The sequence below is a fragment of the Bos grunniens genome, chromosome 3 (assembly GCF_055505025.1).
Source record: "Bos grunniens cultivar Pamir isolate PY7600 chromosome 3, Bosgru_T2T1.0, whole genome shotgun sequence".
In the NCBI taxonomy this organism is placed as follows: Eukaryota; Metazoa; Chordata; class Mammalia; order Artiodactyla; family Bovidae; genus Bos; species Bos grunniens.
This window is the reverse complement of record NC_141167.1, coordinates 29,944,142-29,957,924: the sequence shown is the minus strand read 5'-3', so window position 1 is coordinate 29,957,924 and position 13,783 is coordinate 29,944,142. Positions and strand designations below refer to the sequence as shown.

At 43.1% G+C, this 13,783-nt stretch overlaps 1 protein-coding gene across 1 annotated transcript in view; it reads right to left on the bottom strand.

Moving 5' to 3' along the window:
- Window positions 1-6,325: 6,325 nt before the first annotated feature.
- The window catches only part of CIMAP2 (ciliary microtubule associated protein 2), a 33,547-nt gene continuing 26,089 nt past the window's right edge, over window positions 6,326-13,783 (bottom strand). The window contains exon 10 of the mRNA XM_086390120.1: window positions 6,326-7,533. Coding sequence (XP_086246246.1) covers window positions 7,467-7,533 — 67 coding nt within the window. The 3' untranslated portion in view covers window positions 6,326-7,466. The remainder of the gene's footprint in view (window positions 7,534-13,783) is intronic.

The following is a 13,783-nucleotide window of genomic DNA, read 5'->3' as shown; positions in this document are numbered from 1 at the left end:
CTCTGAGCACAGCCCTGGCCCACACTCCCCAGCCTCCCTTGCCCTCGGGTGTGCTCTTGTGTTAAGAGTCTCTGCAAGACAATGTGAGCTGCAGTGGGAAAACCCTCTGTGAGGGTCGCCTGTCTTCTGGTACTTCTATGCTGGAGACAACCCGGCCATGGGTGGTGTCAAAGTCACATGGGGAAGGAGCCTGGATACCCTAATCGCTGTCTGGAAAACTGCCCACCAACCTGGACTTTGGCCTGGTCTGTTAGGGGAACAAGAAATAAACTTTTACTGTAGCTGTGTCACTGCCTATTCAGGACTACTTGTTAGAACAGATTCACTCACCCTCATTACATGAACAGAGATATAAGGGTTGAGTTTAGGGCAATAAAGCTTTATGCAAATCCTAGATGTACCTGATGGACATTGTCCTAAAATATATGTGATGTCAGGGTCCCATCCTACAGTCATTTGAGAGGAACTGTTTAGGAAATTCTTTTTCCAGGTGTTGAGTTTCACAAATCAGGATTTGTAAATTCTCCTTGAAGGAAGAGAAATGTTTTCATGTCCTAAAAACAGATTTTGTAGTTGAAGCCTTAAATATCACCTTACATATGAATAGCATATAACATAAAATATCTTCTTTAATCCTCACAGTCCTGTAACAAAAGCGGGTCAGTTTTATCCCCATTTTATAGATGAGGAAAGTGAAGCTCAGGAAAGGTCAAGTGATTTGCTTGGAGGCCACATCAAGGCTTTTTACTGAGTTAAACAAGGATGCAGACTCAGCATCTAGTCTTACAACAACAAAATGCTTCACGAGCCTCACCCGGAGCCAGCTGAGAGTAGCTCCAGGCCAGAAACAGTGAAAGCAGACCCTGAGCTGAGCCCCAGACGTGGTGGGGAATCAGGGATCTCTGCATGAACTCGGCTCAGAAAGGAAGCCGCTTAGGAATCAGCAGAGGATTCTGCTTTGACCCAAAGCAGTTCCTTCTGCCAGGGAACCATCTTGCCTGACCACGCCCTCAGCTACATGGGCCGTGTCCTGACACCATTCATGCCAGAGTTGCAACAATTGGTTCTCCAAAATTGGCTGATATAAGAAAGATCACGTGTGTGTGTGCATGTACACATACACACACACTACCCAAGTTGAATGTAGACGTATTTCAAAACTATGCTTTCTGGTCACGTCCTGGTGTTAAGACGGCCCACAGGTTTCTTCCTGTGGGACAAGTCTAGTTACTGCAGGTGACTGCCTGGCATGCTACGTTGGGAAAGATTGGGAGGCTTTGTTGAGGTCTGCTGCTGCTGTGTAGTCTCTAAGTCATGTCTGACTCTTGCAACCCTGTGGACTGTAGCCCGCCAGGGTCCTCTGTCCATGAGATTTCCTAGGCAAGAGTACTGGAGTAGGTTGCCATTTCCTCCTCCAGGGGATCCTCCCAACCCAGGGATCAAACTTGTGTCTCCCGCTTGGCCGGCAGATTCTTTACCACTGAGCCACCTGGGAAGCCCTTATGAGGTCTAGGAGGTGGCATTTTGATGCTATGGACTGAATGTTTATGTCCCCCCGACCCCAGATTCCTATGTTGATGTTCTAACATAGTGGAATCGGGAGATGGGGCCTTTGGAAGGTTAATTAGGCCGTGAGGTTGGAGCGCTCATGATAGGAGTAGTGTCCTAAGAAAACACGTGAACTAGCTAGCCCTCTCTGAGGGTACAAGATGTTCATCTGCAAACCAGGAAGAGTGCTTTCATTAGATCTTCCAGCACCTTGGTCTTGGACTTCTCAGCCTCCAAAACCATGTGAAATAAATTGTTGTACAAGCCACCCAATCTATAGTAATTTATTATAGCTGCCTGAACTGCCGAAGACAGATGGTTTGAAGATAGTTGAGACAAGGAACCCAGAAATAGCGGAATCCTTCTCTGCCCATCACACTCCTCCCCATGGGGTTTCCTTTAGGAAGCAGATCCAAGGAAATGATAAGGGGAAAATGGGGCACTGCAAGATGGTAGAAATAAATCCATATATATCTATTTATATCCATATATAGATAAAGAGATAGATTGATAGATCTGCTCCCAGTTCCTGACACTGAGCTCCTAAATCTCTTGGAATGTCCTGGGTGATGGCATGTCTTTTGCTCTAATGAGATGACTCTGGGTGGGCACCTGGATTGCTCTTGGATACGGGTAGTCACCAGAAAGACCAAGCCATGATTAGAAACTAGGAACTTTCAGCCCCTACCACCACCACCACCACCACCACCCCCATCTTCCAGGGAGGGGAGAGGGACTGCAAATGGAGTTAATGATTGATCATGCCTATGTGAGGAAACCTCTCTAAAAATCCCAGTATTATGGGGCTTTGGAGAGCTTTTGGGTTAGTGAATACACCCATGTACTGGGAGGAGGACACACTCCAACTCCACAGGAATGGAAGCTCCTGTGCTCAGGACCGTCCCAGACCTCACCTTATGTATCTTTTCATCTGTGTCCTTCATCATATCCTTTAGTACACATGTGCTGTGCTGTGCTTAGCGGTTCAGTCATGTCCAACTCTTCGTGACTCTCTAGACTATAGCCCACCAGGCTCCTCTGTCCATGGGGATTCTCCAGGCAAGAATTCTGGAGTGGGTTGCCATGCCCTTCTCCAGGGGATCTTTGAACCCAGGGTTCGAACCCAGATCTCCCGCATTGCAGACAGATTCTTTACCATCTGAGCCACCTGGGGAAGCTTAGTACATACGTGAATATAAGTATTTTCCTGAATTCTATGAGCCACTCTAGCAAATAATGGAAACCAAGCAGGGAGGAGGTCATGGGAGCCTCCAATTTGAAGCTGTGAGTAACTAGGGGATATACTACTTGCAGTTGGCATCTGAAGTGGGGGGCAGCCTTGTGGGACTGAGCCCTTAACCCTGTGGGATCTGATGCTATCTCCATGTGGTACTGTCAGGATTCAGTTAAATTGTAGGACACTCAGCTGGTGTCACAGAGAATCACTTGGTGTGGGAAAAATCCCACAATCTGGTGTCAGAAGTGTGAGTATTATGAGTGATAGTAAAGGAGGCATTGAGGAGGAAAGATTGGGTTTTTCAATGCAGGCACTTACTATCTGGACTGCTGCCGGAGAGCTCCCTGGTAAGTCGGGGCTTAGGCTGTTGACTGCACAGTCAACCCCTATTGGGGTGTGCAGGGAGAGACTGGACAGACAGGGAGTTGTGTGGAGTGGCACAGTGGTGCCCAAAGAGGAGGAGTGGGCAAGGTGACATACTGGGATGCTGGAAAAATACTGACGAGTGCTTTGGGTTAGGGTATCCCCATTAGTAGACCCTGAGACAAGGATTTGGTGTGACTAGTTTTATTTGGAAGGTGAAGAAAACACTGGGAGGGGGATGGGCAAGGATGACAGTCAATGAAGTCTGCATTATCAGCAGGCTACAGGACTTCCCTGGTGGCCCAGTGGCTAAGGCTCCTTGCTCCCAGTGCAGGGGTCAGGGTTCCATCCCTGGTCAGGGAACTGGATCCCACATGCTGCAACCAAGAGTTCACAAGGCATAACTAAAGATCCCGGATGCTGCAACTAAAGATCTTACGTGCCACGATGAAAATCGAAGATCCTGTGTGCTATAACTAAGATCTGGCACAGCCAAATAAACAATATTTAAAAAAAAAAAAAAAAGCTTACCACTGTGGACAACTTGACTTTAATTGCACTGGAAAAAATTCTGAAAGCCTGTGTAAGACATGCCCCTCAAAGTTATATCCCACAGAGGGTGAGGGAGCTGGGTGTCTATATTTCAACTTTGATTGGTCCACAGCTTGAGAGCAGCTCCTGAAGGGTATTAATTCCGTGGCTCTTCCAACCTTCCATGAAAGCAAGCCTTCCATGGCACCAGAGAACCTTCTGCTCCATCATAAGTAGATGTCCCTTTTCAGTGTATGTGATGTTGGTAACACACAGTATTTTGGTATCTCACAGCAAAGTACTTGAGAACTGCCCAATTTAAAGTAGTACACAGGTTTTTCTTATATTCCTAACTTGCTGACTTTCTCTATGGTGACAGTGACTCTGAGTTGTGTGGTAAGTTAAAGATATATTTTTAAATTATATTTATTCTATAAGATAAAGCAGTCTTCAAACAAGTTTTATTGTGTATATTTTTTAAACTTTTTTATTTTGTATTAATTTTTGATTTACAGAAAAGTTGCAATGATAGTAGAGTTCTCATATCCCCTTCGCCCAACTTCCTCTGTTAATATCGTCTACATCACCATAGTGAAGCGAAGTGAAGTGAAAGTCACTCTCTTGTGTCTGACTCCTTGTGACCTGATGGACTATACAGCCCATGGAATTCTCCAGGCCAGAATACTAGAATGGGTAGCCTTCCCCTTCTCCAGGGGATCTTCCCAACCCAGGGATCAAACCCAGGTCTCCCACATTGCAGGTGGATTCTTTACCAGCTGAGCCACAAGGGAAGACCCATAACCATAGTATAATGATCAAAAATAAGAAATTAATATTGGCATAATATTAACTGAACCACAGACCCTACTTGAATTTCACCAATTTTAACACTAATGTTGCTTTTCTTTCCAAAATCCTGTCTAGGTTCCTACATTGCATTTAGCTGTTTTCTCCTTTGTTGCTGCTGTTGTTCAGTCACTAAGTCATGTCAACTCTGCGACCCCATGGACTGCAGGACACCAGGCTTCCCGTCCCTTCAGTATCTCCCGGAGTTTGCTCCTTAGTTTCTCCTAAGCTGTAAGGGTTTATTGAAATACAATTAACACATAATCAACTGCACATATTAGAAGTGTGCAGTTTGGTTAGTCTTGACATTTGTATGGATATACACAGCTGTTTGTTCCTTGGCTTATTGATGGGCATTTGGGTTGTTTCCAGTTTGGGGCTACCACAAATGAAGTGGCTAGGAACATTTCTGTACAGTCTTTGTACAGACACATGCTCTCCTTTCTCTTGGGTAACTCTCAGGAAAGGAATGACTGGATCATGTGGTTGGTATATGGTTAACTTTTTAACTTGCCAAACTGTTTAAAAAAAAAAAAACAACAACTCATTTTAAAAATTTAGACTTGGGTGTGGTTTCTCCTTATTCTCCTGGGGTTATGATTCTCCTTTCATGCTGGTTGTAGGGCAACTTGAGATCTCATTTTGGGGTCTGTTCCCCATTACAGACAGTTATTCATTTTTTTAAATCTTAATTCTATTGTTAAGGTCACACACGTGGTTAATCTTGCTCCATCATTTTTCTTTGATAAAAAACTATCCCTGAGCTTAGTGGATTTTGGGGGGCGGGGGCCACACTGCAAGGCATGTGGCTCTTAGTTCCCCAACCAGGGATCTAACCTGCACCCCTTGAAATTGAAACGAGGAGTCTTAACCACTGGTTCACCAGGGAAGTCCCTTGCCAAACTTTTCCAAAGTGGTTTATAACACATATTACTTTGGTATCTCATGGCAAAGTCCTTTATCAGATATATTTTCTCCCACTTTGTGGCTTATCTTTCCATTCTCTTAACAGTGTCTTTGAAGAATAAATTTTAAAAAATTTAATTAAGTCCAATTTAACTATTTGTTCATACCGTACCAAAGTAGGATCTATAAAAGAACAAATACAGTTGACCCTTGAATAGTATGGGAGTTAGGGTCTCTGACCCTCTGTGCAGTCAAAACGATGTATAACTTTAGAGTCAGTCCTCTGTATCCACAGATCGCTCACACTTGAGCTGCCGGACCCACACAGCTCAACCTTTGTTGTTCAAAGGTCTACTGTTCATTTATATCTAAGAAATTTCTGCCTAACCCAAAGTCCAAAAGTTTTCTTCCCATGTTTTCTTCGGGAAGTTTTGTAGTTTAGGTTTTACATTTAGGACTGTGATTCATTTTGACTTTTTTTTTTCTATGCTGTGAGTCACTGATTACAATTCATTGTTTTTTACATATTGATATTTGATAGTTATAGCACCATTTGTTGAAAAAACTATTCTTTTACCACTGAATTGTTTTTGTACCTTTGTTGAGAATCAGTTGTCCATAGATAAGTGGGTCTGTTCCTGGATTCTTCATTTTATTAATTCGTCTATCCTGATCCCATTCCACACCAGGGAGGAGTAAGTTAATGTTTGTCCTCCAGCTTTACTCATTTTTTTCAAAGTTATTTTGGCTATTTTCTGTCTGTTGTTTTTCCATATAAGTTTTAGGAGCATCTTGTCAGTTTAAAAAATATTACTGGGACTGATCAGTATTGAATTAAATCTATAGATGATATAGGGGAACTGACATCTTAAGAACAGAGTTTTTGATCCATGATTATGGTATATCTCTCCTTTTATTTAGGTCTTCTTTAATTTCTCTCAGAAGCTTTTTAAAGCTTTCACTGTATGAATCTTACACATCTTTCGTCAGATTTATACCTAGGTATTTCACATTTTGATGTTATTATATATGGCATTTTCAATTTCTATTGCTAGTGTACAGAAATTGTTGATTTGAGTATATTGATCTTATTTCCTGAAACACTGCTGACTTATTAGACCTGGTGTGCACCTAGTTTGGCTTATCAGCCTTTTTGAGGATTCAACAGGACTTTTTTTTCGTAGACAATGCACCTGTGAATAATAACAGTTTTACTTCTTCCGAAACAGTCGTTTTGACATGAGCGAGGAAGTAACTGCTTTTCTGTAAAGCACCCATGCTCTTAAGGTGTCTGAAGTATTTTTATCATGATGTGGGTTTTGTGACTGAAGCCTTGAGCCTGTCTCCTTTTCCCTAAGAATAGCACACTCCTGCCATCCCACCCAATCTCTCTCTGTTCGAAAACAGTGAGGGCAGAAGCTCAGGATACTGTGACCAACTTGTGCAGACCTACCACTGGGCTGGACTGGCATGCCCGTGAGGTCTGACTTGAGGGGTGTAACTGATTGTTCCCAATGGCTGCATGTTCCCAGGAGGTCAGCAACTTCTTATGGCATTTGGCCCTGCCAAGCTTCCAGAAGCATCCTGGGATGGAGATGGAGTATTCCCAGAGAGGGCATACAGCTGCCTTAGGACATATGCTACACTCTGCCAACTCTCTTTGGATTTTACTGAACAGGGAGTCAGCATTTTGGCTTTAGAATAGGAGGGGTTCCAAGAGGGTCAACCACATCCCACTCCTTTAGTCCATCTGCTATCTGGCTCCCGTGTTCATGTCACTGGCCAATTTGAATTCTCAGGATAATCGATCTCTGGTATCAAAAGATATCCAGTCTTGCTGTCCCAGAAGACACCGTGACCTTCTGGTAGGTGTCTCCAGCAAAAGTGACCCCACCACACCCTTCCCCCTCTCCCAGGCACCCCCATGTGTCCTTTCTCCAAGAACCCCCATTCCCACTCCTACCCTCCCACCCCCAGATTCGTCTTCAGGCTTTCAGGTCCTCCAGTCACTGCAGGTTGTCCTTCACGGGCAGCTTTAAGGATCTGAATTATGATCCACAGTTGGCACACACTTCCCCTTAGTAAAAGGTGTGATTCTTTCCCTTTAAAAAGACACAGAGAAAGAGAAAATGAAACTGGTCCCTGGGAAGGATGTGAGCCCCCCATCCATGGAGAGGCACCTGTAGGGGAGGAACAGGTACCTATTGGTTGTACTTCCCAGGGGAACCTACACTGACTGAGAGGCCAAACTGATGACCTCTAGAGTTTTTCCAACAAAACAGCCTGGTTCTAAGGGCAGTCCTCTGCTAGGTACCTACTTTGGCTTATCAGACCCTCAACTGGTTTGTAAGAACTTCAAACACAAAATCCTAGTGCCTAAAAGATCATTCCAATAAGGACACTGAGGGTCAGAAAAATGAAAGAATTTGCCTAAGGTCACCCTGATGCCCAGGATTCCAGCCCAGAGCCCCTGACCACGGTCTAGCATTCTTCCTATTGCTCGGATTCTTTCCTGAGAGTGGAACACGTGAAGACTCTTCTCTGGTTCACTCTCAGTAACCATTGTGAAGGAGGCATTTCATAAGAACTCCTTGCCTTGTGTGTCTAACAGTGTCTGCCAGCCATTACGGCATACACGTGTGTGTGTCTGCTCGTTGTCTGTCTTCCCCACCAAGACATAAACTTGATGAAGGCAAGACTTCGATTTCTTTACTGATATTTCTTCTGTATTGTATTGCCTACACTGTTTCAGGTAGTGTCCACCTTGAAAGGTGGTGTCCACAAATATCTGTCAGAGGAAGGAAGGCAGGAGGGAGGGCTCAGAGGGCCACAGAGGCCTTTACAGCCATCTGGTGGGTCTCCAGGCCTTCTGCTTTTAACTCCTCCCCAGTCTACCGCCCTGGCCTGTTCAGAGCCTCGGCTCTCACCTGACGCTAAGACAGCCTCCTTGCCTCCGTTCAGCCCCATCCCACTCCTCCACCCACAAGGCCACAGAGCACCTCTTTAAAACACAAGAGCTACTTCCTGTTAAGCCCCTTTTGAATGTCCAAAAGAAAATATTTGCAAAACACATACCTGATAAAGGATGCATGCCTAGAATATATAAAGGACTTTCAAAACTTAATACGAGAAAATAAGCAACCATTTTTTAAAATGTTTAAGAGATATGGAGGAAGTACATGAAAAGATGTCCAACATCTTGTCATTAAAGAAATGCAAATGCAAGCCACAAGGAAATACCCCTATTAGGCTGTCTAAAGCTGGAAGCAAAAAGGGCCTTATAATATTAAATGTAGGACAATTAGATCCTACATATATTTTTGGTGGAAATACAAACTCGTACAACCATTTCAGAAAATAGTCTGGCAGCTTCTTATTAAGTTTTACATATATTTACCAAGTGAGCTAGATATTCTACACTAGACATTCATCAAAGAAGAATGAAAGCATGTGTCTACATGAAGACCTATATGGGACTGCTTGTAGAACTTTATCCAAAATTGCCCAAGCTGAGAACAACCAAATGTCCCTCTCCTTGAAAGTGTGTAAGCTGTGGTACATCCATTCAATGGAACATAAGTCAGCATTAGAAAGGAACAAACTGCTGATCCAAGCAACAACATGGATGAATCTCAAGAACAATGCAAAATGAAACATACAAAATTCTATATACAGCATGATTCCATTTATACGACACTCTGGAAAAGGCAGAACTATAGTGTTGGTAATCGTATCAGTAGTTGCTCGGAACTGGGAAAGGGGGAGGAAACTGACCATAGATGGCACAAGGAAACTTTTGAGGGCGATGGTCATAGTCTATATCTCGCTTATTTTGATATGACTATATGCATTTGTCAAAACTCACCGAACAGGAAAACATTTATACAGCTGTATACCTAAAAAGGATGAATTTTACTGGCTGTAGGTTGTACTATTATAAATCTTTTACAGAAGTTCTTCTGTGGCTTCTCACAGGTCAGATAAGTCGGAGCAGCTTAGCTTCAGAATCAAGGCCTCTAGGAACTGACCTAGCCAACCCCACCAGGCTTATTCTCTGCGATTGCCCTTTACACACTGCATACATCATCCAAAATGAACCGTCCAGTGTTTTCCAGACATGCCCTGAGATTTTTTGCTTCCTTTCCCTTGCTCATGCACTTTCCTCCTCTCTAATTTTTTTGCTCTTCCCTGAAAGAAGTGAACCCTCGTGCAAAGAACATAGCTAGGAGCCCTAGGGAAAGGGGACTCTGCACTGAACTTCCTGAGTCCTCTGTCCAAACTTCCAAATCTCCACCAAAATAGCATGCACAGAGGCCTAGGAGGTAAAAGGGAGTGACCAGGTATGGACGGGGGGGAGGAGGAAGAGAATGCGGATCATGGTGAAGGCTATTTGTTGCCTTAGCCTTCCTAGGCTCAAAGGGTCCTCCCTCCTGGTCTCATCCTCCAGAAGGCTATAGGCTTAACAAACTTCCCCTACAGCCTGGATGTAGAAAAATCCTGGGCCCTCCTGCCTCACCCTCCTCCTCATATTGCCCTATAACTCTAGAGAAGGGGTTGAGTGCCCTCCCCAGAAAGCTGGGAGCCTCTCTGGGACAGAACTGCTGTCTCTCTGATTCTATTCTACAATGTCCTAGTAGCCAGGATACACCTGGCATTTAGTAAGTGCTCAATTAATTTTTGAAGACTGCACACATGAATGCTATTTCCCAGCAGCAACTTTAGGAAATCCCTTTCTCTCTCTCTGAATTTCAGTGGACCCAATTGAAAAATATTGAGAGTAATTCCTACCTTTTAAAGTTACTGTATAGACTTCCCTGGTCCAGTGATTAAGAATCTGCCTTGCAATGCAGGGGACATGGGTTTTATCCCTGGTCGGGGACCTAAGATCCCAAATGCCAAGGAGCAACTAAGCCTATGCACCACAACTACAGAGTCCGTGCACTGCCATGAAAGAACCCACATGGCTGAACAAAAGATCTTGCAGGCTGCAACTAAGACCCGACACAGACACATAAATAATGAATAAATATTTAAAGCTACTGTGTACAGTAAATACATATAAAATCACTTTCAATATTATAAACTCCAATAATATAAGAATTTATTATTATTATTATTATAAAAATGGATATTTATGATTCAGTTTCAGATTCCTGGACAAGGAATGGGACTTCAGTTTAAACTGTTAAAAAGTCAGTATGCCTACTCAAGTAATCATGAGGAAGTATTGATGTCTGCCATTCACTTCAAATTTTATCAAATTGTAAGATAATTATTGGGAGTAACATGTAAATTTGGCCTGGAGTATAAAACAAAGCAGGTCAAAGGCTAACGGAGTTCTGCCAAGAGAAGGCACTGGTCATAGCAAACACCCTCTTCCAGCAACATAAGAGAAGACTCTACACATGGACATCACAAGATTGTCAATACTGAAATCAGATTGATTATATTCTTTGCAGCCAAAGATGGAGAAGCTCTACACACTCAGCAAAAACAAAACTGGGAGCTGACTGTGGCTCAGCTCATGAACTCCTTATTGCCAAATTCAGACTTAAATTGAAGAAAGAAAGGAAAACCACTAGGCCATTCAGGTATGGCCTAAATCAAATCCCTCACAATAGTGGAAGTGACAAATAGATTCAAGGGATTAGATACGATAGAAAGAGTGCCTAAAGAACTGTGGACGGAGGTTTGTGACATTGTACAGGAGGCAATGATCAAGACCATCCCCCAGAAAAAGAAACGCAAAAAGGCAAAATGGTTGTCTGACGAGGGCTTACAAATAGCTGAGAAAAGAAGAGAAGCTAAAGGCAAAGGAGAGAAGGAAAGATATACCCATTTGAATGCAAAGTTCCAAAGAATAGCAAGGAAAGATGAGAAAGCCTTCCTCAGTGATCAGTGCAAAGAAATAGAGGAAAACAACAGAATGGGAAAGACTAGAGATCTCTTCAAGAAAAGTAGAGATACCAAGGGAATATTTTATGCAAAGATGAGCCCAATAAAGGACAGAAATGGTATGGACCTAACAGAAGCAGAAGATATTAAGAAGAGGTGGCAAGAATACACAGAAGAACTCTACAAAAAAGATCTTCATGACCCAGATAATCACGATGGTGTGATCATTCACCTAGAGCCAGACATCCTGAAGTGGGCCTTAGGAAGCATCACTATGAACAAAGCTGGTGGAGGTGACAGAATTCCAGGTAAGCTACTTCAAATCCTAAAAGATGATACTGTGAAAGTGCTGTACTCAATATGCCAGCAAATATGGAAAACTCAGCAGTGGCCACAGGACTGGAAAAGATCAGTTTTCATTCCAATTCCAAAGAAAGGCAATGCCAAAGAATGTTCAAACTACTGCACAATTGCACTCATCTCACACACTAGCAAAGTGATGATCAAAATTCTCCAAGCCAGGCTTCAACAGTATGTGAATCGTGAATTTCCAGATGTTCAAGCTGGATTTAGAAAAGGCAGAGGAACCAGAGATCAAATTTCCAACATCCACTGGATCATTGAAAAAGCAAATGAGTTCCAGGGAAAACATCTATTTCTGCTTTATTGACTACAGCAAAGCCTTTGACTGTGTGGATCACAGCAAACTTTGGAAAATTCTTCAAGAGATGGGAATTCCAGACAACCTGAGAAATCTGTATGCAGGTCAAGAAGCAATAGTTAGAACTGGACACGAAACAACAGACTGGTTCCGAATCAGGAAAGGAGTACGTCAAGGCTATATATTGTCACCCTGCTTATTTAACTTATATGCAGAGTAAGTACATCATGAGAAATGCTGGGCTGGTTGAAGCATAAGCTGGAATCGAGATTGCCAGGAGAAATATTGATAACCTCAGATATGCAGATGACACCACCTTTATTGCAGAAAGCTAAGAAGAACTAAAGAGCCTCTTGATGAAAGTGAAAGAGGAGAGTGAAAAAGTTGGCTTAAAACTCAACATTCAGAAAACGAAGATCATGGCATCTGGTCCCATCATTTTATGGCAAATAGATGGGGAAACAATGGAAATAGTGACAGACTTTATTTTTTTGGCCTCCAAAATCACTGCAGATGGTGACTGCAGCCATGAAATTAAAAGACGCTTGCTCCTTGGAAGAAAAGCTATGATCAACCTAAACAGCATATTAAAAAGTAGAGACATTATTTTACCAACAAAGGTCAGTCTAGTCAAAGCTATAGTTTTTCCAGTAGTCATGTATGGATGTGAGAGTTGGACTATAAAGAAAGTTGAGCACCGAAGAATTGATGCATTTGAACTGTGGTGTTGGAGAAGACTCTTGAGAGTCCCTTGGACTGCAAGGAGATCCAACCAGTCCATCCTAAAGGAAATCAGTCTTGAATATTCAATGGAAGGACTGATGTGGAAGCTGAAACTCCAGTACTTTGGCCACCTGATGCAAAGAACTGACTCATTGGAAAAGACCCTGATGCTGGGAAAGATTGAAGGCAGGAGGAGAAGGGGATGACAGAGGATGAGCTGGTTGGATGGCATCACCAACTCAATGGGCATGAGTTTGAGTAAACTCCGGGATTTGGTGATGGACAGGGAGACCTGGCGTTCTGCAGTCCATGGGGTCACAGAATCGGACACAACAAAGCGACTGAACTGAACTGAAGATAATTAGAGATGGGTAGAAGGATGATACCCATCCTGGGCTTCCCTGGTGGCTCAGATGGTGAAGCGTCTGCCTGCAACGCGGGAGACCTGGGTTCGATTCCTGGGTTGGGAAGATCCCCTGGAGAAGGAAATGGCAATCCACTCCAGCACTCTTGCCTGGAAAATCCCATGGACGGAGGAGCCTGATAGGCTACAGTCTGTGGGGTTGCAAAGAGTCGGACACGACTGAGTGACTTCACTTTTCAAAAGGATGATAGACAATAGACAGGTGAGTAATAGATGGGTAGATAGAAAGATATGTCAGAAAGCAAGAAGAGTGAAACATTAATGACTGGAATATAAGTGATGCATGTATAGGGATACACTGCAAAATCCTTTCTATTTTGGTGTATGTTTAAAAGTTTTCATAATAGAACATCAACTGAAAAACTTAAGAAAAATAAGCTTCTGACAGATTGAACTGGATGTTTCCTTGCATAGAGTTATCCAGACTCTGAACCATTTCATCAGAGTCTATTCCTTTAACAAATATGCATTGAGCTCCTTCTATGCGTGCCAGCTAGATACTGGAGTTGGAGAATAGAGAAGTTCTGTTCAGTAGGGACCACAGGCATATGAATAAATAATTAAAATATGATGGGAAAATGCTCCAATCTGGGAAGGCTCAAGAGGCTGAAAATAAAGAGACGTCATCTGGAAAAATCAGGGAAGGCTT